The 26,380-nt window shown below is 50.7% G+C and overlaps 2 protein-coding genes across 3 annotated transcripts in view; both read left to right on the top strand.

The window, feature by feature from the left end:
- LOC100157711 (sodium/potassium-transporting ATPase subunit alpha-4) overlaps positions 1 to 11,510 on the top strand; it is a 28,310-nt gene extending 16,800 nt beyond the window's left edge. The window contains exons 10-16 of the mRNA XM_021089576.1: positions 1,821 to 1,975; positions 2,103 to 2,226; positions 3,750 to 3,895; positions 7,775 to 7,905; positions 8,011 to 8,112; positions 11,052 to 11,143; positions 11,368 to 11,510. Of these exons, the coding sequence (XP_020945235.1) occupies positions 1,821 to 1,975; positions 2,103 to 2,226; positions 3,750 to 3,895; positions 7,775 to 7,905; positions 8,011 to 8,112; positions 11,052 to 11,143; positions 11,368 to 11,396 (779 nt within the window). The 3' untranslated portion in view covers positions 11,397 to 11,510. The remainder of the gene's footprint in view (positions 1 to 1,820; positions 1,976 to 2,102; positions 2,227 to 3,749; positions 3,896 to 7,774; positions 7,906 to 8,010; positions 8,113 to 11,051; positions 11,144 to 11,367) is intronic.
- Positions 13,801 to 26,039, top strand: CASQ1 (calsequestrin 1). Of its 2 annotated transcripts, XM_021088573.1 has the most exons (12): positions 13,801 to 13,960; positions 14,541 to 15,826; positions 17,886 to 17,970; positions 18,997 to 19,097; positions 19,310 to 19,421; positions 19,987 to 20,060; positions 20,333 to 20,463; positions 21,554 to 21,599; positions 22,019 to 22,073; positions 22,430 to 22,530; positions 23,814 to 23,888; positions 25,408 to 26,039. In XM_021088573.1, the coding sequence occupies exons 2-12, from the start codon at positions 15,548 to 15,550 to the stop codon at positions 25,555 to 25,557; spliced, it is 1,209 nt and encodes a 402-aa protein (XP_020944232.1). In that variant the 5' UTR covers positions 13,801 to 13,960; positions 14,541 to 15,547; the 3' UTR covers positions 25,558 to 26,039.

The following is a 26,380-nucleotide window of genomic DNA, read 5'->3' as shown; positions in this document are numbered from 1 at the left end:
GTAGCAGAAAATGGAATTGCAACCCAAGCCCAGGCTCCACTTCAACCTTAATCTTCTTTTTATCTTTCTTTCTTTCCCCCCCCCCTTTTTTTTCAGGGCCCCACCTGTGGCACACAGAAGTTCCCAGGCTAGCGCTACAGCTGCCGGCCTACACCACAGCCACAGCAACGCCAGATCCAAGCCTTGTGGCAATGCTGGATCCTTAACCCACTATCCATAAACCCACTGAGTGAGGCCAGGGATCCAACCAGCATCCTCATGATACTAGTCAGATTTGTTTCTGCAGCACCACAATAGGAACTCCCTCTTCTTTCTTTTTAACTGAAGTCAAGTTGATTTACAATGTTGTGTTAGTTTCTGGTTCAGTTTTTTATATGTTATATATCAATTATTATAATGTAATATATATATCAATATTTACATTATATTCTTTTTCATATCCTTTTCACATTATAGTTTAGTATAAGATATTTAATATAGTTCCCTGTGCTATACAGTTGAACCTTGTTGTTTATCTATTTTATATATATTAGTTCGTTTATCTATTTTATATATAGTAGTTTATCTGCTAATCTCAAACTCGTAATTTATCTTCCCCGCCTCCCCCTTTCCCCTTTGGTAGCCATAAGTTTGTTTTCTATGTCTGAGAGTCTGTTTCTGTTTTATAAATAAGTTCATTTGTATCATATTTTAGATTCCACATATAAGTGATATCGTATGTTTTTCTCTGTCTGACTTATTTCACTTAATAAATCTCTAGGTCTATCTATGTTGCTACAAATCAGCCTTAATCTTCTAAGGGCTTTTATTTTTATATTTTTTATTTTATTTTTTTGGCCAGGGCCACAGCATGTGAAAGGTCCTGGGCCAGGAATCAAACCCCTGTTATAGCAGCCACCTGAGCTGCTGCAATGACAACATTGGTTCCTTAACCCACTGCGCCACAAGAGAACTCTCTCTAATTCCCTCTAATGGCTTTTATATTGGCATTCTCAGACATCTCTAAGTTTTTGTGGTTTTTTTTCTTGTCTTTTTGCCTTTTAGGGCCACACCTGAGGCATATGGAGGTTCCCAGGCTAGGGGTCCGATCAGAACTGCAGCTGCCGGCCTATGCCGCAACCATAGCAACTTGGGATCCAAGCCACATCTGCAACCTACACCACAGGTCACGGCAACACCGGATCCTTAACCCGCTGAGCAAGGCCAGGGATCGAACCTGCGTCCTCATGGATGCTAGTTGGGTTCAATAACCACTGATCCATGACAGGAACTCCGCAGACATCTCTAAGTTTTTACCAGGCTTCACCCTGCTTAATTTTCAGAGATCAGATGATAGTAACCATGTCGAACCTAAGAAAAAAGAGTACACAGATGTGGCATTCTAATAAGTCATGGCTCTAATTAATAGTCACAGAATTTTTTTCTCTTTTTAGGGCCACACTCACAGCATATGGAAGTTCCCAGACCAGGGGTAGAATCAGAGCTGCAGCTGCTGGCCTTTGCAACAGCCACAGCAACACATGATCTGAGCTGCATCTGCGACCCATGCCGCAGCTTTCAGCAAATAGCTGGATCCTTAACCCACTGACCAAAGCCAGGGATCCAATCTGCATCCTCAGAGAATCAAGGTCAGATCCTTAACAGGAACTCGGATGGTCACACAATTTAGAAACAAAACTGGGGCTGCCAAGGTCTAGGACCTTCATTCAGACCCTTTCACGGACCGTGATGCTGCCTGGTAGCGGCCTGTCCGTCCAGGAGCTGGTTTGTGGAAGGTGTAAACTCTGTGCTTCTCACAGAAGGTTGATCCTCCTCCCCAGGCCGCCTGATCTTTGACAACCTGAAGAAATCCATCGCCTACACCCTGACCAGCAACATCCCCGAGATCACCCCCTTCCTGCTCTTCATCATCCTCGGGATCCCCCTCCCTCTGGGCACGATAACCATCCTCTGCATTGACCTGGGCACCGACATGGTGAGGCCCAAGCTGGGGTCTGGCTGGTGGAACCCTGGGAAATGGACTGAGGGGGAGGAGAAATATGTGTCCAGAGAGGGGGGCCCAGCTCGAGGCACTTCTGCCTGTCACTTCCCTCCTTCTCCAGGTCCCTGCTATCTCCTTGGCTTATGAGTCAGCTGAAAGTGACATCATGAAGAGAGCTCCACGGAACCCCAAGACTGATAATCTGGTGAACCACCGTCTCATTGGCATGGCCTACGGACAGATTGGTGCGGCCAGAGGAAGGAGGGGTGAAGGGAGTGGGGAGCGGTGGCACCTGCCTGGTCACTAGACCCATCCTGGTTTTGAAGTCAGGGAAATATTTCTTTGGGGTGTTTTGTTTTGTTTTTGCTTTTGGGGGCCACACCTGCAGCATGTGGAGGTTCCCAGGCTAGGAGTCGAATAGGAGCTGTAGTTGCCAGCCTACACCACGGCCACAGCAACGCAGGATCCGAGCCACGTCTGTGACGTACACCGCAGCTCATGATAACACCAGATCCTTCACCCACTGAGTGAGGCCAGGGATCGAACCTGTAACCTCATGGTTCCTAGTCAGATTCGTTTCCCCTGCGCCACAACGGGAATTCCCAGGGAGATATTTCTTAATGGCAAACTGTGCTAGACCCTGGGACATAAAAGACCATGGGTCTCTGGTCTAAGCTCACATTAAGATCCCAGTCCAAAGGGAGCACTCCATACATAAAATGATGGCATTTTCCACATGTCCAGTAGTGAGTCTTGATAGGACACGTGCAGGAGTCCAAAGCAAGAGGACCCAGCAATCTCGAGAACAGTCAGAGAGGACTTATGGGGGAAGGAGGACTTGGCGTTGGAAGATAGGGCTTAGACTAGTAAATGGATGGTCAGGTGTAGGGGACCAGAGGAGATCTGGTTGTCAAAGAGGAAATAAACCAGTTTGGTGGAGTGCTTCTTCCCGACAAAGTAGTAGTGGGAAATGAGGTTGTAGACACGGGTAGCATTTATACCGGGGCTAGCCTTGAAGGATATTTGAGAGCCATTAGAGGTCTTTGCTCTTGCGTTGCCAGGTACAGGGGAGACACGGGGGAGAGATGGAGACAGACAATCCCAATCCCTGGAGATGGAAGCATACAGAAAAAGCACAGATTTGAGAACCATACTATCTTTGAATCCCAATTTCATGACATACTGCCTGTATGACCCTGGACAATGATTTAATCTCTTTTGTGCCTCAGTTTTCCCATTTATGGACTGTAAATGATGGTTCAGAATTGTTAGCATCAGTGCCTATGGGGGCCCACACAGAGCACAGTGCGCGGTCCGTAGGCAAACATTACTGTTAGCGATGGCCATGGTCCAGGCATAGGGAATGGAGGTTTCGACCAAAGGAGAGTCAAGGAGCAGAGGTTACAGTGTGAGATCAAGGGAGGACTCGATGACTGTCTGGATGGCAGAGGAAATGGAGAGGGAGGAGTCTGACACTCACTGGATGGGGAGAGGGAATAAGCCCCTTCTGAGGTCCTTTCCAGTTTTAAGGTTATGTGATTCAAAGACGACTCTGGATTTTAGCTTAGAAACAAATGTCAGAGTGTAGAGGCAAATCCTACAGAGACGGTGAGGTCCAGTCGCTGCCAGCAGGAATCTTCAGCACTACAGCGCAGACATACACCAGTCCTGCTGGAAGCAAGTCCCAGGCACCACCCCTTCCAGGGGCTGCCTTTTGGGACTCTTCTCTGAGCCAGGTTCCCCTGACCTGTGACTCTGTCACTCACAGGCATGATCCAGGCTCTGGCAGGATTCTTCACCTACTTTGTGATCCTGGCCGAGAATGGCTTTAAGCCCGTGGATCTGCTAGGCATACGCATCAACTGGGAAAACCGATACATCAATGACCTGGAGGACAGCTATGGACAGCAGTGGGTGAGTGAAAGGAGGCACCGGGCAGGCCGAGTGGCTGCCTCATCTCCAGTCCTCCAGGAGCTTTCTAACATCTGTCCTCAATTTCCAATCACATCAGCAAATATTCTTCACATCACCAATGTGAATTCATTTCTGTGCGCATTCCTACTGTCTCTTGTCTGTCTTTATCTTCCTGGGTCTTTCTGGCTTCCTAGGACCTGGAGGTCTTCTTTGTCAAGCAATTTTTGGGGGCCGATTTCTGGTTTTCCAGGTTTTATCATCATTGCCCTGGAAACGAATGCTGTATTCCCCACCCCCCACCCCACCCCCTCCTGTTATGCTCCTTTTCTCCATGGGAGTTTAAATAATAAGATTTTGGAGTTCCCACTGTGGCCCCGTGGATTAAGAACCAGACTAGTATTCGTTGAGGATGCAGGTTCAATCCCTGGCCTTGCTCAGTGGGTTAAGGATCTGGTATAGCCGCAAGCTTTGGGGTAGGTCTCAGATGCAGTGCGGATCTAGTGTTGCTGGGGCTGTGGTGTAGGCCAGCAGCTGCAGCTCCAATTCCATCCTTAGCCTGAGAACTTCCATATGCCACCAGAGTGGCCATTAAAATTTTTTAAAAATACATACAATTTTAAATCTAAAAATCTATGTTCTTTGCATATCTCTTCCTTGTCATTGTAAACTTTTTAAACTTAGAGGATGCCTCTCTGTATTAGTCTTTCCTAACCCCCAAGATGAGTGATGACTAAACTGAATCCCTCTAACCAACAGTGAGTAAGTGTTCAAGAACTTTAGTAAGTATGCTTGTTTGTATCTGTGAACACTCCTGTCCCAATTTCTAAGACAATAGGAGATACAACACCTCCTTTTTTTTATTTTAGGGCTGCACCTGCAGCATATGGAAGCTCCCAGGCTAGGGGTCGAATTGGAGCTGCAGCTGCCAGCCTATGCCACAGCCACAGCAATGCCACATCCAAGCAAGTCTTTGACCTACACTGTAGCTCACAGCAACCCTGGATCCTTAACCCACTGGGTGAGGCCAGGGATTGAACCTGCATCCTCATGGATACTAGTCGGGTCCATTGAGGCTGAGCCACATCAGGAACTCCATGACACCCATTTTTGCTAGAATCATAGGCCTATAGGGTTCACATAGTTTAGAGAGGACACATAGTCAATTACCATCATCCTACAAATGAGGAATCTGAATCTAGAAAGACTGAATAATTTGCTCAGTGAAATCCTAAAAGAACTGGACTAGAATTCTGAACTGATTCCTGCCTGGCACTTTCCCACTTCACCAGGATGCCTCCAAACCAGTTAATTGTAAGCTTCTCAAAAGTATGTTAAAATCAGGGTTGTTGGAAAGTTTCCCTTCACACACAGCAGACTTCCACTATCTGAGCCTCATGAGGCCAAAAGACGTCAATGATTCCAGCTACCAACACTGCTCCAGGGTCCAAAGGTGCCCAGAGTCCTCATTGCTGTGTAACTTGTCAGCATCTCCTCAACCCTTAAGTCAAGCCCCTTGTTAGTTTTCTTTCTTTCTGCCTGCCTTTTTTTTTTTGCTTTTTAGGGCTGCACCCTCAGCAAATGGAGTTTCCCAGGCTAGGGGTCGAATCAGAGCCACAGCTGCCGGCCTACACCACAGCCACAGCAACGCGGGATCCAAGCCAAGTCTGTGACCTATACCACAGCTCACAGCAATGCCAGATCTTAACCACTGAGCAAGGCCAGGGATCGAACCCGCATCCTCACGGTTCCTAGTCAGGTTCGTTAACCACTGAGCCAGGAAGGGAACTCCAGCCCCTTATTAGTTTTATATCTTGATACCATCTCCCTGCCACCAAGGTGAAGCTTGTTTATTTACAAGAAATTAAAGCTAATTAGAATTCATTTGAATTAACATCAAATTACATCAATGGCATCTTGAAGTACTGCAGGATGGGTTGAGAACAATTTCTCTGAGGAATAAATGCCATAAAGGCAAGGCAGGCCAATGACTCTTCCATTGCTGTAATCCTCAATAATCAAGTATAGAGCTTCCCCGCCCAGGAACTGCCCTACACGCTGACAGGTAGCTCCTTATCTTCTAAATACCTCTAGGAGCAATTCCATTGACCACCATCCATTCATTCATTCATTCATTCAGCAAATATTTGTTGAGCATCTTCTATGCACTAGGTACTGTTTTGGCCCTGGGGATACGGTAGTGGATAAAAATGGCCAAGTTAATGCTCTCCTGGACCTTATAGTCTAGTTAGGGGCACAGAGTGGGAGGGGAGAAAGATAATAACCAAATATATAACATATTGGGTCAACGGACTGTAAATCCAAGTAGAGTCCAAGAAGCGTTGGAATTGGGCTGTTAGGGTAGGTGAGATAGAAAGATAAAGATGGGGGTCAGAGAGAAAAGAGGCACTTAATATTTAAATTACAGAAAAATTGTGGCTATTAGAAAAGACACTGTCTGGAGTTTAACCATGAGAGCAAGCAGCCCGGGTGGGTAGTGGCAGAAACCACGGGAGGAGCAGAAGATCAAAGTACTGTGAGACCATGGTATGGGAAGGATCATTCAAAAACGTAGGTATTTAAATCTCCAAAAAATCAGGACAGGAGCAGTGAGAGTGACAATGAGTCAGGAGCTAAGATTTTCAAGTGATGGTGGGAGTGGCTGGGTTTTCATAGCTGCCTGCAGGGGAGGGTAGTGGTGGCATGATCTGATGCACAGAAATGTGCTGACTGGTCTCATTCTAAGTTCAATGCTTGGCTCATCGATTTCCAACCTTTGTTTTCTAATTGTTTAGGGCTTTATATTTCCCTCCAAGTACGACTTTGCCCACATCCCATGAGGTTCTATCTGTAGTATCTCTTTATTGTTCAGTCCCACGAATTTTCAAATTCTTTTTTCAGTATTTTTCAGTATTATTTATAAACATGTTCAGTCTTGTTTGTTTGTGTATTTAACATGGGTTTTTTTCTCCAGTCTAATTTAGATGCACTTCTCCTGTGTTCCCATAGCCCTCTGTAATCTTCTTATAATCTACCTCCTAGGCTGATATAGTTAACATATTTATCTTCCCACTAGACGCTAAGTTCCTTCTGTGTAAAATGTGAATGAAAGAATTAACGAATGGGGAGTTCCCATTGTGGGGCAGTGGAAATGAATCCGACTAGTATCCATGAAGATGCAGGTTCAATCCCCGGCCTCGCTCAGTGGGTTAAGGATCTGACGCTGCCATGAGCTGTAGTGTAGGTCACAGACCCGGTTCCAATCCTGCATTGCTGTGACTGTGGAGTAGGCCGGCAGCTGTAGCTCCAATTCGACCCCTGGTGGGAACTTCCATGTGCCGTGAGTGCAGCCCTAAAAAGCAAAAAATTTAAAAAAAAAGAAAAAAGAATTAACCAGTGGTTAAGTGCCTCCATCTGGTCTCCTCTGCACGCAGTTCCCCTCCTGCCCCATCGTCCTTACCTATTTCCTCTGACTCTGCTTTTCTCTTAAAGTCGTCCTTCTTCTCCTTCTTTGGCCCTGCCCAGTGCATGCAGTAGTTCCTGGGCAGGGATCAAACCCTCACCATAGCTATAACCAGAGTCACAGCAGTGACAACGGCAGACCCCCAGCTCGCGGAGCCACCAAGGAACTCTTCCACCTTCTATACCGCCCTTCTTATTAACTTAATGTTCATTGAACCGTACTACCTGCCATTCACTGAACTAAGCATGGGCAGGGGAATACAGAAATAAACAAGAGAGGTGACTGCCCTTGAAGGGCTCTCTAACGAGGGGCCCTAACTCAGCCTTCCCACCCAGGAAGGCAGGAGAAGGAAGAAATCTTTGAGGAATATCTGGATCCCTTCTGACACTAACAGCTCCCTTCTGCCCGCTCTCCCCCAGACCTATGAGCAGCGGAAGGTGGTGGAGTTCACGTGCCACACGGCCTTCTTCGTCAGCATCGTGATTGTGCAGTGGGCGGACCTCATCATCTGCAAGACCCGCCGCAACTCAGTCTTCCAGCAGGGCATGAAGTGAGCGCCGCCCACCGGCCCCACCCACCGGCCCCGCCCACTCCCACGCTGCACCCCTCCCCCTCCCTCCCGATCCCCAACACACACTTTAACGTTTCTTCTCAGAAATAAGATCCTAATATTTGGGATCCTGGAGGAGACCCTCCTGGCTGCTTTTCTGTCCTACACTCCAGGCATGGACGTGGCCCTGCGAATGTACCCACTCAAGTGAGTAAGGGGAAGGATGCAACGACGGAGCGAGTCTGGACCCAGGGGGAGCCCCGGGGCGGGGGAGGGGGGGAGTGCTTGAGCTGGGACGTCAAGAGGAGGGCAGGCGGCACTCTGAAGTAAAGAGAACCCTCTGCGCTCCCACAGATGCACCTTATTTGGGGAGGGATTAGGGACTGTGCCAAATGGCTGCAACCCACCAGACATGCAAATTTAGTCGACTTAGCAGAGCTTAACAGCGTGGTATCTTTTTTATGATAATGTGTGGTATAGGCGTCCCAGGCTGCATATTGCTTGGAGCCGATGTAATCATAAATAGAGCCTAATCTATGCGTGGCTAATTCTGCTGTACTTATGCAAATATGTCTTAATGTGCATACATGTGAGTGGGCACACTGAAATTCTTATTGTCTGGTGCCTTGTTTGGTTCAAGTCCCATGTTTTTATTGTTTTTTACAGCAGTATATGCTTGTGAGATTTTTCTATTTAACATTTTTATACAGAAATAAGCAAAACTCCCATTTCACTCCATTTTCTATGTGTTTACATGCTTTGCTCAGCTTTCTGTTCCTTGTAGTGTTTTGTACAATGCTTTGTGTTCTGTAGCTGCTCAATTAATGTTTAATAAAAAACATTGGGAAGCTCCCGTCGTGGCTCAGCAGTAACGAACCCAACTGGTATCCATGAGAATTCAGGTTTGATCCCTGACCTCACTCAGTGGATTAAGGATCTGGAATTGCTGTGGCTATGGTGTAGGCCAGCAGCTGTAGCTCTGATTCACCCCCTAGCCTGGGAACTTCCATATGCCACAGATGCAGCCCTACAAAAAGACCAAGACATTGGCACTGCCCTTAGATACTGACAATCCCAGGTTTCTATGACCTTGGATAAGACGGTAACCTTTCTGTGCCTCAGCTTTACCTACAAAGTTTTGATAACACACACCTGGCAGACTGTTCTGAGAATTACATGCAGAAATGCATATAATGCACAGAGCATGGTGGTTGGGTCCAGATGGGTGTATTGTTAACAGTAGCTCTGCTATTGTTGCTCTTCATGTCAACATATAAATGATAGTAAATACGGCTGATCATGAACTGTGCTCCCACTTTGTATGTAACTTCACCATAACTCATCACCTAATACTGGGATTATTTATTTTGTGTGTTTATCTAACCTCTTTTCCCTAATCGCTTGAGCTCTCTGAGATCAAAGACTATCACGTCTTGATTTCTATTTCCCCAAGACCTAACACAGACACAGAGCAGACATATGATAATTGTTGTTGAATGAATGTGGGACTGTATGTATGTAACTGTTTATATTGGTTGAGGGGTGTGTGTGTGTGTTTCTGTGTGTGTAATGAACCATGACCTAGCCCTGCACTGTCCAATATGGTAGCCACCATCCTTATGTGACTCCTGAGCTCTTGAAATATGGCCTGTGAGACTGAGAAACTGAATTTATGGTTTTAATGCACTGAAAGTTGAAAACTAAAGCAGTGTCCAATATTTTTTCTATTAATACAGCTTTATTGTTTTGGTTGGACTCCATTTTCCTTTAGCTATTAAAAATTTAGTGTCTGACTTAATGTATACTGTCAGTGTAAAATACTGGATTTTGAGGACTTGGGATAAAAAAGCATGTAAAATAACTCATTAATTACACTTATATTGACTGCATGTTGAAATGATTAATATTTTGGATATTTAAGATGAAATAAAATATACTAAAATTAATTGCACCTGTTCCTTTTTACTTATTTTCATGTGGCTACCAGAGAAAATTTTAAATTTCACATGTGGCACACAGTATATTTCTATCAGACAGGTCTAGGCCATCTTTCTTTCTTTCTTTCTTTCTTTTTTTTTTTTTTTTTGGTCTTTTTAGGGCCACACCCGTGGCATACAGAGGTTCCCAGGGTAGAGGTAGAATCTGAAATGCAGCTACTGGCCTACACTACAGCCACAGCAACACCAGATCCGAGCTGTGTCTGCGACCTACACCACAGTTTATGGCAACACCAGATCCTTAACCCACTGAGCAAGGCCAGGGATCGAACTGGCATCCTTGTGGTTACTAGTCAGACTCGTTTCCACTGAGCCACAACAGGAACTCCTGGTCTAGGCCATCTTTCTAACAACATCCAAGGGACACATGTGGTCCTGATTCAACCCCTCCCAGGGTCCATCTTCCTGGTCTATAGAAGAGGTTCATAAAGAAAAAGATTTCCATATCTTTACAATACAAAAGAGTGCATATATTCCCTGGCAAGATATCCCCATGCATCTGGTCTCAGATAGACCCAGCCTGCTTGGACTTTGTGGGTGCAATGCCCACAGTACCCAGGAAGCAAAGGAAGAGGGTCTCTTTCCCTCAGCTACTCCCTGAAAGCCAGAGGACAATCTCTGTTTACACTGCATATACCTCTAATATGGCATTTATCACGTACTGTTCTCCTTGGCTTTTTGTGTTCCTGTCTTGGGCTCCTCTGCCCTCTCTCCCCAGGCTTTGACCTTCTCTAAGGCAGAGGTTGACCTCCCACACAACAAAGGAAACACTCAGGAGGTGGAGGGAGTGGGAGGGACTGGTAGTTTGGGGTTAGTAGATGCAAACTATTGCATTTGGAGTGGATAAGCAATGAGATCCTGCTCTACAGCACAGGGAACTATAGTTACTTGTGATGGAACATGATGGAGGATAATGTGAGAAAAAGAATGTATGCGCGCGCGCGCGCGCGTGTGTGTGTGTGTGTGTGTGTGTGTGTAACTGGGTCACTTTGCCGTACAGCAGAAACTGACAGAACACTGTAAGTCAACTATAGTTTAAAAAAAATTTTTAAAGCCCAAAATGCTCACTCCCCACACGTTGTTCTCTGCACCTGCCTTTCTCTGTCCCCTCTCTCTCCTCTCCCACTGATGAGCTTTTACTCTCTCCAGGATAACCTGGTGGCTGTGTGCCACTCCCTATAGCCTCCTCATCTTTATCTATGATGAAGTCAGAAAATTCATCATCCGTGGTCATCCTGGCGGTATGCTCCCCTGCACCCTGATCTGAGAGGTCACTAGCCTCCTAACCACCCCGGGTTCCTCTGGGCCCACTGCCCTTCCCCCAGCTCACTGCCTGGCGTGTGCCGCGCCCGGACCCTGCCCCCCTGTCCCTGCCCCACCACGATGCTCCTTGTCTTCGCTTCCCCATCTGCCTTTCTCCTCTTGACGCCTTCCCCAGTTCACTCTGCTCGCTTCTCTTGCACAGGCTGGCTGGAGAGGGAGACCTACTACTAAACTCAACAGAGGAAGAGCTTCACATGACACAGGGGTGTCCTGAGGGCCGGCTCGGGGAGGGTTAGGGGTAGTGGGTCTGCAGGAACATCAGAGAGAGCATGTTAGTTGGGGCAGAGAGATGCCAGGAGGCAGCAATGATGAGAGAAGCAGGCAACCCTGGAGGGCACCGTGCATAGAAGAGGAGGTGGGTGGAGGGGAAGCCCAGCCTGCGTCTGACTGGAGCCCAGCAGGGAGGCTCAGTAACCAGACCAGAGAGTAAACCTTTGCAACAGCCCTCAGCTGCTGGACGTGTCGCCTCTGATTTTTAGAAGATAGGGATTACTGTGACGCTAGATCGTCATGGTAGCCAGGCAGGGAAAGCCTTTTGGGGACCACAGTCGAGGCTGGGAGGGGATCAGAATCAAGCACCCTTGTCTCTTGAGGACCAGCCCTCAAAGTCACTCTCCAAACCGATGGAGAGCAAGGACAGGACACGTGGAGCTGGGATCAGAGAAACGGAGGGGATGAGAGGGGAGCAGGGGAGCCACAAGTTATGGGAGGGAGGCCCACAGCACCCACTCAGCCCTCAGATCAACTCACAGAAGCATAGCGTTTTTGTGCTAGAAAAGACTTGATTTCATCAGGAAGAACCTCAGGTCCAGAAGGTTAAATGACTGGGGAGGGGTCAGGGGGTGAGAGGTGAATGTGGGGCCACCCCTCCTCTAAGGAAGGGGGCGTGCCCTGTCCCCCAGCCCAGTCATTAGGGCAGCTCAATCCCATCCCACCCCTCGGCCTTTTTCTCTGGCCTTGAAATAGAAGCAGAAACAACGCTTCAGGCAAAGCAACCACCCCCTTGTGCCCCAGCTTCACGTGGGTGATGGACGGTCCCCAGAGCCTGATCCCCAAGCCTGGGCTCAGCCCTTGCGGCATCTCAGGTGGGTGGGGAGTCCCTGGGAGACTTTCCCTCCTGCCCACTCTCGGCGGCAGCTTTTCCTTCCTCTTCACCCACTCGCTGGCTTTTGCTTTGTGAGCCAGTCCACTTTGCCCTGTGGGCCGGTTCATTCTCAGGCTACTTTTATGTATTTTTATTTTATTTTTTTAAGGGTCACATGTGCGGCACATGGAAGCCTGCTAGGGGTCAAATTGGAGCTACAGCTGCCAGCCTATGCCACAGCCACAGCAATGCTGGATCCTTAACCCACTGAATGGGGCCAGGGATTGAAGCCACATCCTCATGGATGCGAGTTGAGTTCATTTCCACTGAGCCACAAGGAGAACTCCATTCTCAGGCTTCTTTTAGACAAGAGGTTTGGCTAAGCAGGAAAGCATACACAGAGAGAAATGCGAAGAAAAGCTGGGGGAAATCGGAGGCTGTCACCAAAAACAAAGCACATGCGCTAAGTGACTGCACACTATGTGTGACAGTGGACAAAGGCCTTACACACAGTACCCATTAATCCATACAAGCAAGACATTCTTAGCACCCCTCCCCGTTTTATAGACGGGGAAACCAGGGTCTGTCCGATTCCAGAACTTGTACCCACAGCCATTTTCAGACTAGTCTTACAATGAGGGCTGGGCCAAAAATACACAGATGCGAAAACGAAAAAGAAAAAAAGAAAAAGGCTGGTGATGGAGAAAGGGCCATGGACGGATCTGGAAGATGAGAGGCCATGGGCGAGCCAAGAGCAGGCCGTTGTAAGGTCCAGCAGCCCCCCTTGCCCACGCTGGCCCTCCTCCTCCTGCCTGTCCCCACCCCCAACACAAGGTCGTCTAGGGACAGGGCTCTATCAGTCTGGGGTCCTTCCTCGCTGCTGACAGGGCTGAACCAGACCTCGGAAGATGGAGGGGCCGGGGTGTGTGTGAGTGGGGTGGGGAGGGGGCCTGAGGAAGGGCCAGCGCCTCAGGTTTCAGCAGCAGGAGCTTCGGGTGTCTGGTGGGTTAAAAATACAGAGGCCCCAACTTAGGGTCATTTGATACCAGTGGCTGAGCCTGAAGGCGGGGCCTAGAGGGCAGGGACTGAGTAGAAAGTAAAAAGCAAAGAATCTGAGAGGAGGATGGGGAGGCGGGGAGGGAAGGCAGCTGCTGGAAAGGATTTGGGTGGCTCTGGACAGCCAGGGGGGGGAGGAGAGGGAGGGATGGATGACACAGTCTGGTAGCTGCAGAAGGGGAAGGGCATGGCCAGCCTGGCCACCACTTGGTCCCACCTCACCCTGGGGGGAGGGAGGGTCAGAGGCATGATGCAACGAATCTCAGGGTCCCAGCGTGTCTGGTGTCTGTCCCAGCGGTCCCCCCTGCCCCAGAGCGCAGCAGAAAAGAGCAGGCGGTCAGCACTGGACGTCATCTAGGTCACGGACGTCTGGGCGGGCCTGTCGTTTCTCCTGTTGGCTCTGCTGTGGCTGTGCGGCTGTGGGCACGCTGGCCACTCTCCTGTGAGGCCAGGAGATGGTTTCTGAGGTCTCTCCAGCTCCAACATGCCCTGCTTAGGCGCGCTCTGGCCTCTCCTGCTCCAGTGACAGCTGTCGCTCTTGGACCCACTCCTGCCACGTTCTTGAGATTCTCGCTGGCCTTCCCCGCTTAGCCACGTAAGGTCTGCCCCACGGGTGTGCAGAAAAGTTGTTCCTCTAACATCACTTCATGGTGCGGAATACACACCTGTCCCTCCAACATCAGAGCTACTCAGGGTGGGGATGGGGGCTTCTGACTTGGACCTAGCCTCTCTCTGTCCCCTCGCTGCTCAGCTTACCCGTGCATGGTAAGGGCCCTGGAGGGCCATGACGAGGGTCCTCCCTTCACGGTACCCAGAGCTGAACTCATCCACTCTGCCCTCACCCCCAAGCAGGATCTAGGACGTGAGAGCCTTTCCCCACCAGCTCTGCTTTGGCCATCAGTGCACAGAATTAATCAGCATCCCCAGCTCAGGGCACCGGGCCCACCTCTTCATATCTTCCCAGTGTTGGATCTTTTCCCCTGCTGTTTATACCTCGTCCCTTTCATCTTGTCAAAGACATAGGAATGCATAGGCGCTATTCCCTCTTCCTGGAATCATTCAGCCTGGGGAATCCTTCCTTCCCACCGTGCCGTAGAAAACCAGTCCCATAGGATCCGAGTAGAGAGTATGAGCAGGAGGCAGCCGCCGAATGACTTTCCTCCTTTGCATCGCAGGCCTGTGGGCAGAGAAGCCCCAGATCAGAATCTCCAAGGCTGGATGCCGGCCAGCACTTCACGCCCCACGCCCCGTCCTTCCCCTGTGTTCTCCAGTGAGGAGCGTTGAGTGAAGCAAAGGAAACGGGCTGGAGCTGAGCCAGGGCGCCGGTCCTGGACGCGGCTCCATCTTTTATTCAGAGAATGACCTCATCCTTGGTCTTGGTTCTTTAAAGGGAAGTGCAGGGGGTCTCTTTCCTGCAGCCTGGATTGCATTTGCACTGCCCCCCATCCTCCACAGCATCAAAGAAACAGACTTGACCTAGAAGAGAGTCCCAGGTTTGAGGATTTAGAGTCAAGACTGCATTTGTCCCCCTTCGATGAATTTATTACGGATTTAACCTCTGGCCCAGAATACCTCCTCCTCTCGGGGCCCCATTTCCCTCTCTCTGGGGACCCCTGCCCTCCCGCAATTCTCTCTGATCACCCCAAACCTCCCCTCCCCCAGCCCCAGCTTCATTTACCTCCGACTCATCTGGTCTTATTTTTAGCTCCAGCTTTTTTCCTTTCTTAATATGGCGATGAGCTCTTAGGCCAGTGTGGGGACAGGGGCTGAGGAGCCCTGGGCATTGGGGGAGGGGGAGGGGAAGGAAGCTCTGAGAGCCCGGGTGAGAGGTGCTGGAGGTAGGAGGATCCCGGCCCTCACGGAGCCGGCCTGGCCGCAGAAGGTTATCTGTCTCTCCTGCCAATCCTGGAGACATATTTAGACGGGACCAGGTGGGGGCCGAGGGGTGCCAACCTCGGGGGCAGCTCCGGTTCCCTCCCCGCCCCTGCTCCTATTCCTCCTCCTGACCCTTTTTCTCTTGGCTCTGTCGGCAATTTCTCCAGGACCCAGCAGCGTCCTCTGTCCACTGCTCTGGGCCGTTCCCCACACCCCCCCCAACTCAGGATTCGGGACCCAGGGGCTCCTCCCTCCCCCAGCTAACCTCTTCTGGACCAGGAGAGCCGACCCAGACCCCTCTACCTCCATGAGCGCTGCAGACAGGATGGGGGCCAGAGCTGTGCCCGGCCTGCGGCTGGCACTGCTGTTACTGCTGGTGCTAGGGACACCCAAGTCAGGGGTGCACGGGGAGGAAGGGCTGGACTTCCCCCAGTATGATGGTGTGGACCGTGTGGTCAACGTCAACGCAAAGAACTACAAGAATGTGTTCAAGAAGTATGAGGTGCTGGCACTGCTCTACCATGAACCCCCCGAGGACGACAAGGCCTCACAAAAACAGTTTGAGTTGGAGGAGCTGATCCTGGAGGTGAGTGGCGGGGTGTGCAGGCCTGCGGAGCCCGCCAGCCCCTCTCTGCAACCCCTAGCCTGCAACTCCATGTAGGTCTTGGAAGGTGGGATCTGGGGGTGAGGGCCGGGGCTGCAGGACCCTGTCTTGAACAACAGGACACAAGGGGCATGTGACCTTAGCCGAAAGAGAAACAGAGATTCAGGAACTCAAAAGTACTGCCCGAATCGGGCAGTTTTGAGGGGGAGGAGGAAGTGCAGGGGGACCTCTCCTCATTGCATAGGAGGCTGGCAGTACTGGGTTTGCCTAGGACTGGGGTGACCTTGGAAGTGGGGGGAAGGAGGGAAAGAGAGTTTCCTCAGGCAAATGAGAAGAACTGCAGTGCACCCCCCAAATCTACTTTCTAGCCAGGATGTGCCCCCTCTCTATATACTTTCAGGGCCACACACCAAAGAGATCCGAACTGAGTATAAATTTCAATGTTACAGCCGTTTAACTTGCATGTCACTTGTTTAATGGCCAAAGGCTTAGTAGATACCACGGTGTCTCCCATTGGCCTCTTAGTCTCCCCCTCCCTCCCCCTCCCTCACCAGCCCCATCTGCCCCTATTGGATCGGGCTGGGCATCTCCACTGGAAAATTCTTGCTTGGAGGAGGGTCCACAATGCCTTCCCCAACCTGTCTTTGTGGGAACTTTCTCCTCACCCCCAAACTGACCTGGGGCACTGAGTTATGAGAGCCTATTGTTACAAGGGGAAAGAGCCCACATTTAGAAATGACTGGGAGGGAGTTCCAGTGGTTAAGGAATTCGACTAGGAACCATGAGGTGGCAGATTCGATCCCTGGCCTCGTTCAGTGGGTTAAGTATCCAGCATTGCCGTGAGCTGTGGTGTAGGTCACAGACTCAGCTCGGATCTGGCATTGCTGTAGCTTTGGAGTAGGCCAGTGGCAACAGCTCTGATTAGACCCCTAGCCTGGGAACCTCTATATGCCATGGGTGCAGCCCTAGAAAAAGAAAAAAAAAAAAAAAAAAAAAAGATAACTGAGAGTTGTGGTCACACACACAACCCCTACCCCCTGCCCCCAGGAGTGGGATGTGTGGCGTCTCCTTGGCCAAGCTGCCGCAGCCCCTTCCCTAGCTTGGCACTGCAGAGGGGCCCCAGCTTGCCCAGAGCTTGGACTATTTCAGGGCAAGACACCAGTATTACAGGCTCCTGTTTCTGTGTGCCCCTGCTGGGCACTGGAACCCACCGTCTGATTAATGAGCTGAGTATTTTTATCCTGAGTGCTCAGCATCCCTCTCCAGCCACCTGCCAACCACCTCCCTGGCCCATCCTCCTAAGAACCTGAGCGCCCGAGCATCCGTGTTAGGTGGGGTAAAGCTGCAAATGGTGCCCAAGGCAGAGCGCATTGGGGTTGCGAGCCCGGTTGGGAGGCCTAGGGTGTAACTGCCCTAGGAGGGCTAAAGTAGACAGTGAAAGAGGAAGTCCCACCGGATTGAGGAGAGCCCGGCCCCTTTCACCTCAGGTCTCCCCGTCAGTCTCTCTGCCTCTGAGAGCAACCAGTGGTGGCGAAGGGACCTCTACTCTCAGCTCTCTGGCTTTCCCTGCTCCTCAGCAACATGACCAGATCTCACTATCACCCTCTTGCCCTCCAAGATTCTTCCCACTGGGAGTCACTCAAAAGAATCCCAAAGGACATCTAATGTCACCCCCACACTGAGCATGGCCTTTGATCAGTAGGGAGTAGGGGACTCAGCTCTGAAGGAAGGAAGGGCCTCAGTCATTCTGAAGCCAGACCCCTCGGCATCCCTAAGGAACCCGGAAGTACATGCACAGTGCCGGAAAGTTCAACATAAGAGGCACACGGTACATGAGCAGTAAATGTTCAAGGAGTAAAATTGAACCAAAGACCAAAATGGTAGCGTGGTAGGGAAAGTGGAAATACCCTGGATCCTAGCACAGGGTCAGGGTCGACTCATATTCCCTGCATTTCAAAGGACCCACCTTGAAAGCAAGAGATGAGGAATAGTGGTTACTAAGAATTCCAGGGGCTGATTTTAATCCTAACTCTCCCTTCAGTTAGCAGCCCAAGTTCTAGAAGACAAGGGTGTTGGCTTCGGGATGGTGGACTCTGAGAAGGACGCGGCCGTAGCCAAGAAACTAGGTAAAGGAGAGGAGGGAAGGGCGTGGCGGGGGGGGGGAGGTGGTGAGTGAGAAATTCGAAGGGTTATGGCTGGGTGGTGCCAGCTTCTCCTTTATTCCTTAGAGAGACCCATGATCAAATCCCAGAGAGAGGTGGAGGTGTCATTCTTTGTATCAACCTGAAAAACAGAGCTAGCAGAGTTCCCGACATGGTGCAGCAGAAACGAATCCGACTAGGAACCATGAGGTTGCAGGTTCCGTCCCTGGCCTCGCTCAGTGGGTTAAGGATCCAGCATTGCTGTGAGCTGTGGTGTAGGTCGTAGACGTGCCTTGGATCTGGTGTTGTGGCGGCTCTGGCGTAGGCCGGCGGCAACGGCTCCGATATAGACCCCTAGCCTGGGAACCTCCATATGCCGCGGGTGTGGCCCTAAAAAAAGACAAAAAAAAACAGAGCTAGGTGCTGGAGGAAAGGGGAAATCTGGAAACCCAAGCAGGGCTGGAGAGGCCTCTGCAAACGCCTCTTCCAACCCATCCAACCCATCCCCCTCCAGAGCTGTGGGCGGGGTGTTACAGCACCAGCCACCAGGGGGCAGCACAGGCCTGAGACTGGACTCCGGATGTGGGTGGGGGAGGGGTGGTCAGCAATGAAGTCATCTGGTCAGTAATAGCAGAAGGTTAAAGGGCTGGACCCGAGAATCAGCAACTAGAGTCCTCAGAGGAGGTACCAGAAACGCCTGTCTCTGGTGGTGGCAGGCAGGCAAAGGGAGACATCTTGCTAGATGATGTCTCCCTACGTCTTCCCCTAGCACCCCCGCTGGATCCCAGCTTCTCCTTGGAGAGGCCCCGCTGGATCCCAGCTTCTCCCTGGAGAACCCCTGAGGCCAGACTAATCCAGGGGCAAAGATACCAGGGATGTAGGAGCTAAGAGTCAGTAGAGGTGGAGGATGTGGGGTCCGGTGGGATTATGGAATGGGCTGCGACCCTGGACTTGGACCCTTGGCTCTGTGGGAAGGTTGGAATCATGGCGCACCTCTGGCTCACTCCCCAGGGCTAACTGAAGAGGACAGCATTTATGTATTCAAAGGAGATGAAGTCATTGAGTATGATGGCGAGTTTTCTGCTGACACCCTGGTGGAGTTTCTGCTTGATGTAAGGATTCCCCTGGACCTAATGGTGCCTCCCTAGTGTCTGACCAACTCCAACCACACACACACACACACACACACACACACACACACACTCAGAGGCAACTTAGAGCCTTTTCCTCCAAGTTCCCAGCCCTCTTTTCCCTGATCCCTTTCCCTGCCTCTACGGCTGAGACAGAATCTCACACTCTTCCTTCTATGTCCTTGCTCCTCCAGGTCCTAGAGGACCCTGTGGAACTGATTGAGGGGGAACGAGAGCTGCAGGCATTCGAGAATATTGAAGATGAGATCAAACTCATTGGCTACTTCAAGAACAAAGACTCAGAGCGTGGGTAACCCTCAGAGCCCACTGTCCCTCTGCCCCGGCCCCTCAATTTACCTGTCCTCCTGCCTCCCCACTTCACCCACGGGCTCAGCATCCCTGCCGCCTCACTCCTCTTGCCATGGTGGGACCATCAGCTACTCTGATCTGCCGGCTCTCTGCTGGTTTCTCAGACAGGCACCTTCAGCACTGCCCTCCCTCCCCAATTAACCACTCTCAGAGGGGGGTGGGTCTCAGGATGAACCCACAGCAGAAACGAATCCGTTTAGAAACCGTGAGGTTGTGGGTTTGATCCCTGGCCTCGCTCAGTGGGTTAAGGACCTGGCATTGCTGTGAGCTTCTGTGTAGGTCGCAGATGCGGCTTGGATCCTGCATTGCTGTGGCTGTGGCATAGCCTAGTGCTTGTGGTTCTGATTTGACCCCTAGCTTGGGAACTTCCATGTGCCGTGGGTGTGGCCCTAAAAAGCAAAAAAAAAAAAGAAGAAGAAGAAGAACCAGGGAGAGATAGAGGGGGCCTGGTTCCATGGCAGACCCTGGCTCTCCCCCAAGACTGACTCTGCATCCCCCTCAGATTACAAAGCCTTCGAGGATGCAGCAGAGGAGTTTCACCCCTACATCCCCTTCTTCGCCACCTTCGACAGCAAGGTCTGTATTAGGGCTCCTTCAGCCCCCTCTCCCAGAATAGGTGGGGGACCTCCTCCCCACCTACACACCAACTCTCCCCATCCCCACCTCAAAAATTTTGGATGATCGAACCCACCCCCTCATGTCCAACCAAAGCCCAGAGACGTTAAGACACTTGTCCAGTGTCACAGCGGCAGTGACGAGTGCCTGCTATCTGCCCCCCTATAATACTGCTTCTCACCATGACCGTGTCCCCTGCTCCACTCCCTCCACCCCACCCCTTCCCCCAAAAGGTGGCAAAGAAGCTGACCCTGAAGCTGAACGAGATTGATTTCTACGAGGCCTTCATGGAAGAGCCTGTGACCATCCCAGACAAGCCCAACAGCGAAGAGGAGATTGTCCACTTCGTGGAGAAGCACAGGAGGTGGGGAGCGAGGGGCAACCCTCTGAGCAGGGAAGACTTCTCCCCCCAGCTAGAACACATACACACACACATCTGCAAGATGGGCCAACCAGGAGTCCCATCTCCCCTGGAGATGGATATACTTCTGCGTACCAGTGCTCACTGACACAATGACCATTTTGCATAATATTTTGCACCCCAGCACTCAGCCAGGAGCCTTACACGCAGGCAGTGCTCCGTAGACGCGCTCCTTACACACATTGAAATGTTGGCTGTGACCAGTGTTGAGTGCCTGGGGACTCTGAGGTGCTATCTCTATGGTTCTATTTAATGCTTTGAACAACCTCAGTTTAAAAGATTCCACAGACAGTTAAGTATCAGAACTGGATTCTAAACCCGATCTGGCCTGTGTTCTTTCTCATATGTTACCCTACACCAGCGGTGCTCAACAGGGGATATTTGGCAATGTCTGGAGACATTTTTGGTTGGAGAAGAGTACCAGCACTTGGTGGGTAGAGGCCAAGGATGCGGCTAAATACCTACCATGCACAGAACAGCCCTCCCACAGCGAAGAATTATCTGGGCCTAAATGTCACTAGTGCTAAGGCTGACAAACCCTGCCCTACACTGTCACATAATTCTCTTCCTTCACCGTACTCCGCAACTGGCAATACCCTTTTATCAGTGGAAAACACGGCTTACGCTCTCTCCCACTAGAGGGTGGTCCCCTTCATCAGGGCAGGGATAGGTTTGCCTTGTTCAACTCTGTCTACTCAGCGCTGAGCACAGTGTCTGGAGCATCTCCAACATTCCATTTTATTGAATGAATGAGTGAATGAATGAACGAGGGAACACACACCCAGATGTCCAGTTCTTTCTCCCAAAGTCTCTGTCCCAGTCCCCTTGCCCACCCTCCACTCTCCCACCTGCTTTAACCATGCAATGATCTGGGCCTGATGCCCAGAGCTTAGACTTTGCCAGATGGCTCTGTTCCAGGCTACAAGCTGTCTCTGCCCTAGGCATGACCCTGTGGCAGCCTCTGCTATGGGGACCCTCTGGAGCCAAGGGTGTCCTTCTCACCCACTGAGGAGTGACTTTCCCTCTCTTCTAGATCAACCCTGAGGAAACTGAAGCCTGAGAGTATGTATGAGACCTGGGTGAGTGCTCCTGGGCGGGGCAAGGCTCTCAGGGGAACATCGTGGCTGAAAACTCAAGTCCTAGAACCACCCGACACTGCTGCTCCTCATGTCTTGCTTGTAGGAAAGGCAGTGCACCATCATAGGCTGAGGGTTTCTGTTCAGAAGAACGTGTCAGGAGTTGGGAGACACCCATAACTTGATGAAGATGACAAGGGTTGGGGAGCCCCAAGCTCTGGGGCTGAGGGGTTTGCCAGAGGAGGTGTGGGGGCCCTGGAACAGAAGAGGGCGGTGTACTTGGAAAAACATCACCACCACAAGAATATATCTGATTCAGAAGCTGGATTGCCACAAAATTCAGGTCCAAGGAAGATCTAGGGTCTGTTTGGGGCTCTCTAAGTTCAGGAAATATAGCTAAGATCCCCTCTCGCCCTCAACAGGAGGATGATATGGACGGAATTCATATTGTGGCCTTTGCAGAAGAAGCTGATCCTGGTGAGGGAGGAACACAGGATTGGGGGGGGGGGTGGGCAGGGGCACTGGCGCGGGGCATAGGCTCTTCATACATAAGATGTGGGGGGTTTTGTTTGTTTTGGCTGTGCCTGCGGCATGCGGAAAATCCCGGGCCAGGGATTGAATCTGTTTCACAGCTGTAACCAGAGCCACAGCCGTGATAATACTGTATCCTTAACCTGCTGGGTCACGAGGGAACTCCAGGATATGTTTTGTTAGAGTATAGTTTACAAGCGGCCTGGAGCTAGACACGTGGAGATGTGGGAGGCGGGAAAGAGGTCTGGACTCCTGTTTCCTCTGTGCCCCACCTCACACTTGTCACCTGTGTCCCCTCCAAGACGGCTATGAATTCTTAGAGACTCTCAAGTCTGTGGCCCAAGATAACACTGATAACCCTGATCTCAGCATCATCTGGATTGATCCTGATGACTTCCCCCTGGTAAGAGACATCCCTCTGGCACTGTGATCCTAAGCTGGGCATGGGCTGGGGCACTTCCAAGGGGAAGGAAACCTGTTTGGGAGTTCCCGTCCCCATCTCTTAGCTGGAGGGCTCTGTTGCCTGCACAGGGGCATGGAGGGTGTGGAGGGCATCCTGAGAAAGGGGAGACAGGAGGGAGGTGTGGGAACAACAGGATTCCCAGAGCAGAGGCTGAGCAGGTAGCTCATGTGCCCAGGGCTGGCTCCTTCTAGAGCCATCCAGAGTTTGGGGCAGCAGCGGGTCACATGAACCCTGCCTGTGGGTGTACACAATGACAGCACCAAAGCGCAGAGATTCCATGTCTCAGGGCTTTGTTCCCAGCTGAATCCCCAACACTTAGCACTCTTTGTTGAAAGAGGAACTAGATGAACAAACAGAAATGCGAGGACCATTGGCAATTACGGAGTTGAACTACCTTACAGATGTAGAAACTGAGGGCTGGGGAGAAGTGATTTGCCCAAAGTCACAAGATCAATCAGTATTGGAACAGGGTTTCCTATCTAGTTTTCTTGGGGAAGGAGGGGCCAAAGGCCCCCAGCTGATACTTTCCTCTTGGGGTATCTGCTTTTTTTTTTTTTTTCTTCTTTTTTGGCTGCCCCTCAGCACATGGAGTTCCTGGGCCAGGGATCAGATCCAAGCCACAGTTGCAACCTAAGCTGAAGCTGCAGTCACGCGGGATCCCTAACCCACTGAGCCGGGCTGGGGATCAAACCTGTGTTCTCAGTGCCCCCAAGACACTACCAGTGCCGTTGCACCACAGCGGGAATTCCTGGGATATCGAATCTTTTATTATTATTATTTTTTTTTTTTTGCTTTTTAGGGCCACACTCGAGGCACATGGAGGGTTCCACGCTAGGGGTCAAATCGGAGCTATAGCTGCCAGTCTATACCATAGTCACAGCAACGGAGGATCAGAGCCGCGTCTGTGACCTACACCACAGCTCATGGCAATGCCTGGATCTTTAACCCACTGAGCGAGGCCAGGGATCAAACCCACAACCTCATGGTTCCTAGTTGGATTCATTTCCACTGCGCCACAATGGGAACTCCTGGGATGTCTACTCTTTAACTGCTCTGTTCTACCCTTTCCCTTCAGGGCTGACAGGTGGACCCCCCCCACCACCACCCAGCTCCCAACGGGTTCATAATGTCCCCACTCTACCCCTGGCCTGAACCGCACACGCACCCTCCTGAACTCAGGGGTTCCTAGACTCATTAAGTGGCCATATGTGGTCTCTCCACAGCTGGTTCCCTACTGGGAGAAGACATTCGACATCGACCTATCGGCCCCACAAATAGGAGTCGTCAACGTCACTGATGTGAGTTTCCTTCTCTCCTCATCCCCCGGTGACCCCCAACTCTGCTCCCGGTGTAGCTGGTTCTCCTCTGCTCTGCTAACTAGGAGTGGAGCCCTTCCCAGAGGCATCAGACATGCCCAGTCTAACGGCTGGAAGAGAGGGAGAGATTCCTGCCCTGAACTCACCCCCGTCTCTACCTGTTGTGATGGGCTGCTCCTCCCTCAGAGCCGGGTTCGAATCCTCTCTCCTCCAGCCAGTCTTTCCAGATCTCTCATTTGGAATCATTCTCTTGTTGGCACTCTCCCACAGCCCATTTGGCCTTGAGAACATGACTTTTACTTGGCCATTTATGTGTTGTGTCTCTCTTCCAGTAGACTTTGAGCTTTCTGAAGGCAGAAATCTCATTCGCACATAGCAGGTGCTTCAAAAATATTTGTTGAGTTGAATTGAGTAAGTCACAGTCCGCCTTCCTATAATTCCCAGTCTAACTGGGGAGGTAGGTATTCTGTTGACTACCAGGCCAGATCTGGTAAACTCTATGGTAGAGATACTAACGAAATGCTGGGAAGACACAGAAATCAAAGTGTTTCTGCTTGAGAATCCCAGAGGTTTTAAAAGGAGTAGCACTTAAAGTGGAGACTGATGTAAATCAACTATACCTCAGTTTTTAAAAATAAAAAATTAAATGTAATTCTTAAAAATTAAAATACAGTGGACATTGTTCAGTGTATAGAGTTCTACAAGTGGAAATTATGAGAAGTCATTTCCGAACTGATGGAAAAGTTAGTGCAGATGGTCAAAAAGTAGGAAAATGAGTATCAAGTTAGGGGAAAAGGCACTTCATTTTTTTATGGCTTGAGAATCTAGAGATTTCTGAGGATAATGCTGGAAAAGCAGGTTTTGCAAAGTCTTTTTTTTTTTTTTTTTTTTTTTTTTTTTTTTTTTGTCTTTTTGCCTTTTCTAGGGCCATTCCCGCGGCATATGGAGGTTCCCAGGCTAGGGGTCTAATTGGAACTGTAGCCGCCAGCCTATGCCAGGGCCACAGCAACGCAGGATCCGAGCCGCGTCTGTGACCTACACTACAGCTCATGACAACGGCAACGCCGGATCCTTAACCCACTGAGCAAGGCCAGGGATTGAACCTGCAACCTCATGATTCCTAGTCGGATTCGTTAACCACTGAGCCACGACGGGAACTCCTGCAAAGTCTTGAATGCTGAAGCGTTGCCGACCTTATTCTCCAGGCCGGGGGGAGCCACCAGTCTTACATCAAGGGTGGGATTGAGAGGTCTGCTCTAGGCAGCTCAGCATGGCAAGAGTTTGTAAGAAAGACTGAACGGAGAAGGTCTACTTGCTGATCCAGCCATTCTTTCTACTCCCATGGTCATGATTCTAACCTAGACCTTCACAGGGGCAGTTTCCCTGCCCACTGACAGATGAAGAGGAGAGATAGAGGATGTACAGGGTCCAGTGAGTGGGAGGACGGGTTGAAAGACCTACATGGGGCTTAGTTCTGATCCCTTGTCTTGCCATGTCCTAGGCGGACAGCATATGGATGGAGATGGATGACGAAGAGGACCTGCCTTCTGCTGAGGAGCTGGAAGACTGGCTGGAGGATGTGCTGTCCGGCGAGATCAACACAGAGGATGATGACGAAGATGACGATGACGATGATGACGACGACGACTAGGTGCTGGGCAGCCATCGCCCAGCCCCACCTGCCCTCCTCATGCTCCCTCCTGCCCTCCCTGTCCTTCCTTGAGCGCCTCCAGGGACACCAGGTCATCCTCTGGCTTGGGGCCCTTGAAGTCTCTATGTTGGGTGCTGAGATCCAAGGAGCTACCTTTCCCTACACACTGGCCCAGCTCTCTGACTTGTGTTTCCTGTCCCACGATATCCCTGTATCCATTTTTTGTTTCTTCCACCGCCCCCCACATGCGCTTTCTTGCGATTCCCTCTTGCCGCATCTAAGGGCCCTCATCTCTCTTCCGCTCGCTCCCTCCACCTGAGCACATGCTTACCCCACTCTCTCAAATCCTCTATCTTTCTGACTGTCCTCTCCCTGGCCAGGAGGATGGGAGGGTACTGTGTTTGGGGCTGCAGCTCAGCAATCTCTTGTTAATGTATTTGGGTCAAACGAGAGACCTTAATAAAGGATCTGGGGCACCATGAGCAAGTGTCTGCTGATGGGGTCTCACCCTGCGGCAGGAGGGAGGCAGCCAGAGGATGGGGGATGTACGTGTGGGTGCCTTGTTAAGGGACTGTGATCACGGGGTGGGGGGTGGGGGCCTCCTCCTTCCAGGCAGTTATCCCAGAGAAGCCTGGATTATTTATCCGCTGCAAGTCAACAAGCCTTTTCTGAACACATGGTGTTTGTCCAGCACCGCTGTTAGGCTCTGGGAGAACAAAGAGTGCCCGGGCCTGTCCCTGCTCTGGAGCTGATTAGCCTCACTGGGAAGTCAAGACAAGCACCCGAAACAACTGAAGAGAAATACAAAGCAATAGGTAATTAA

Source organism: Sus scrofa, chromosome 4 (assembly GCF_000003025.6).
Source record: "Sus scrofa isolate TJ Tabasco breed Duroc chromosome 4, Sscrofa11.1, whole genome shotgun sequence".
Lineage (NCBI taxonomy): Eukaryota > Metazoa > Chordata > Mammalia > Artiodactyla > Suidae > Sus > Sus scrofa.
The sequence above is the reverse complement of the archived record's forward strand: the minus strand, read 5'-3'. Positions and strand labels throughout refer to the sequence as shown.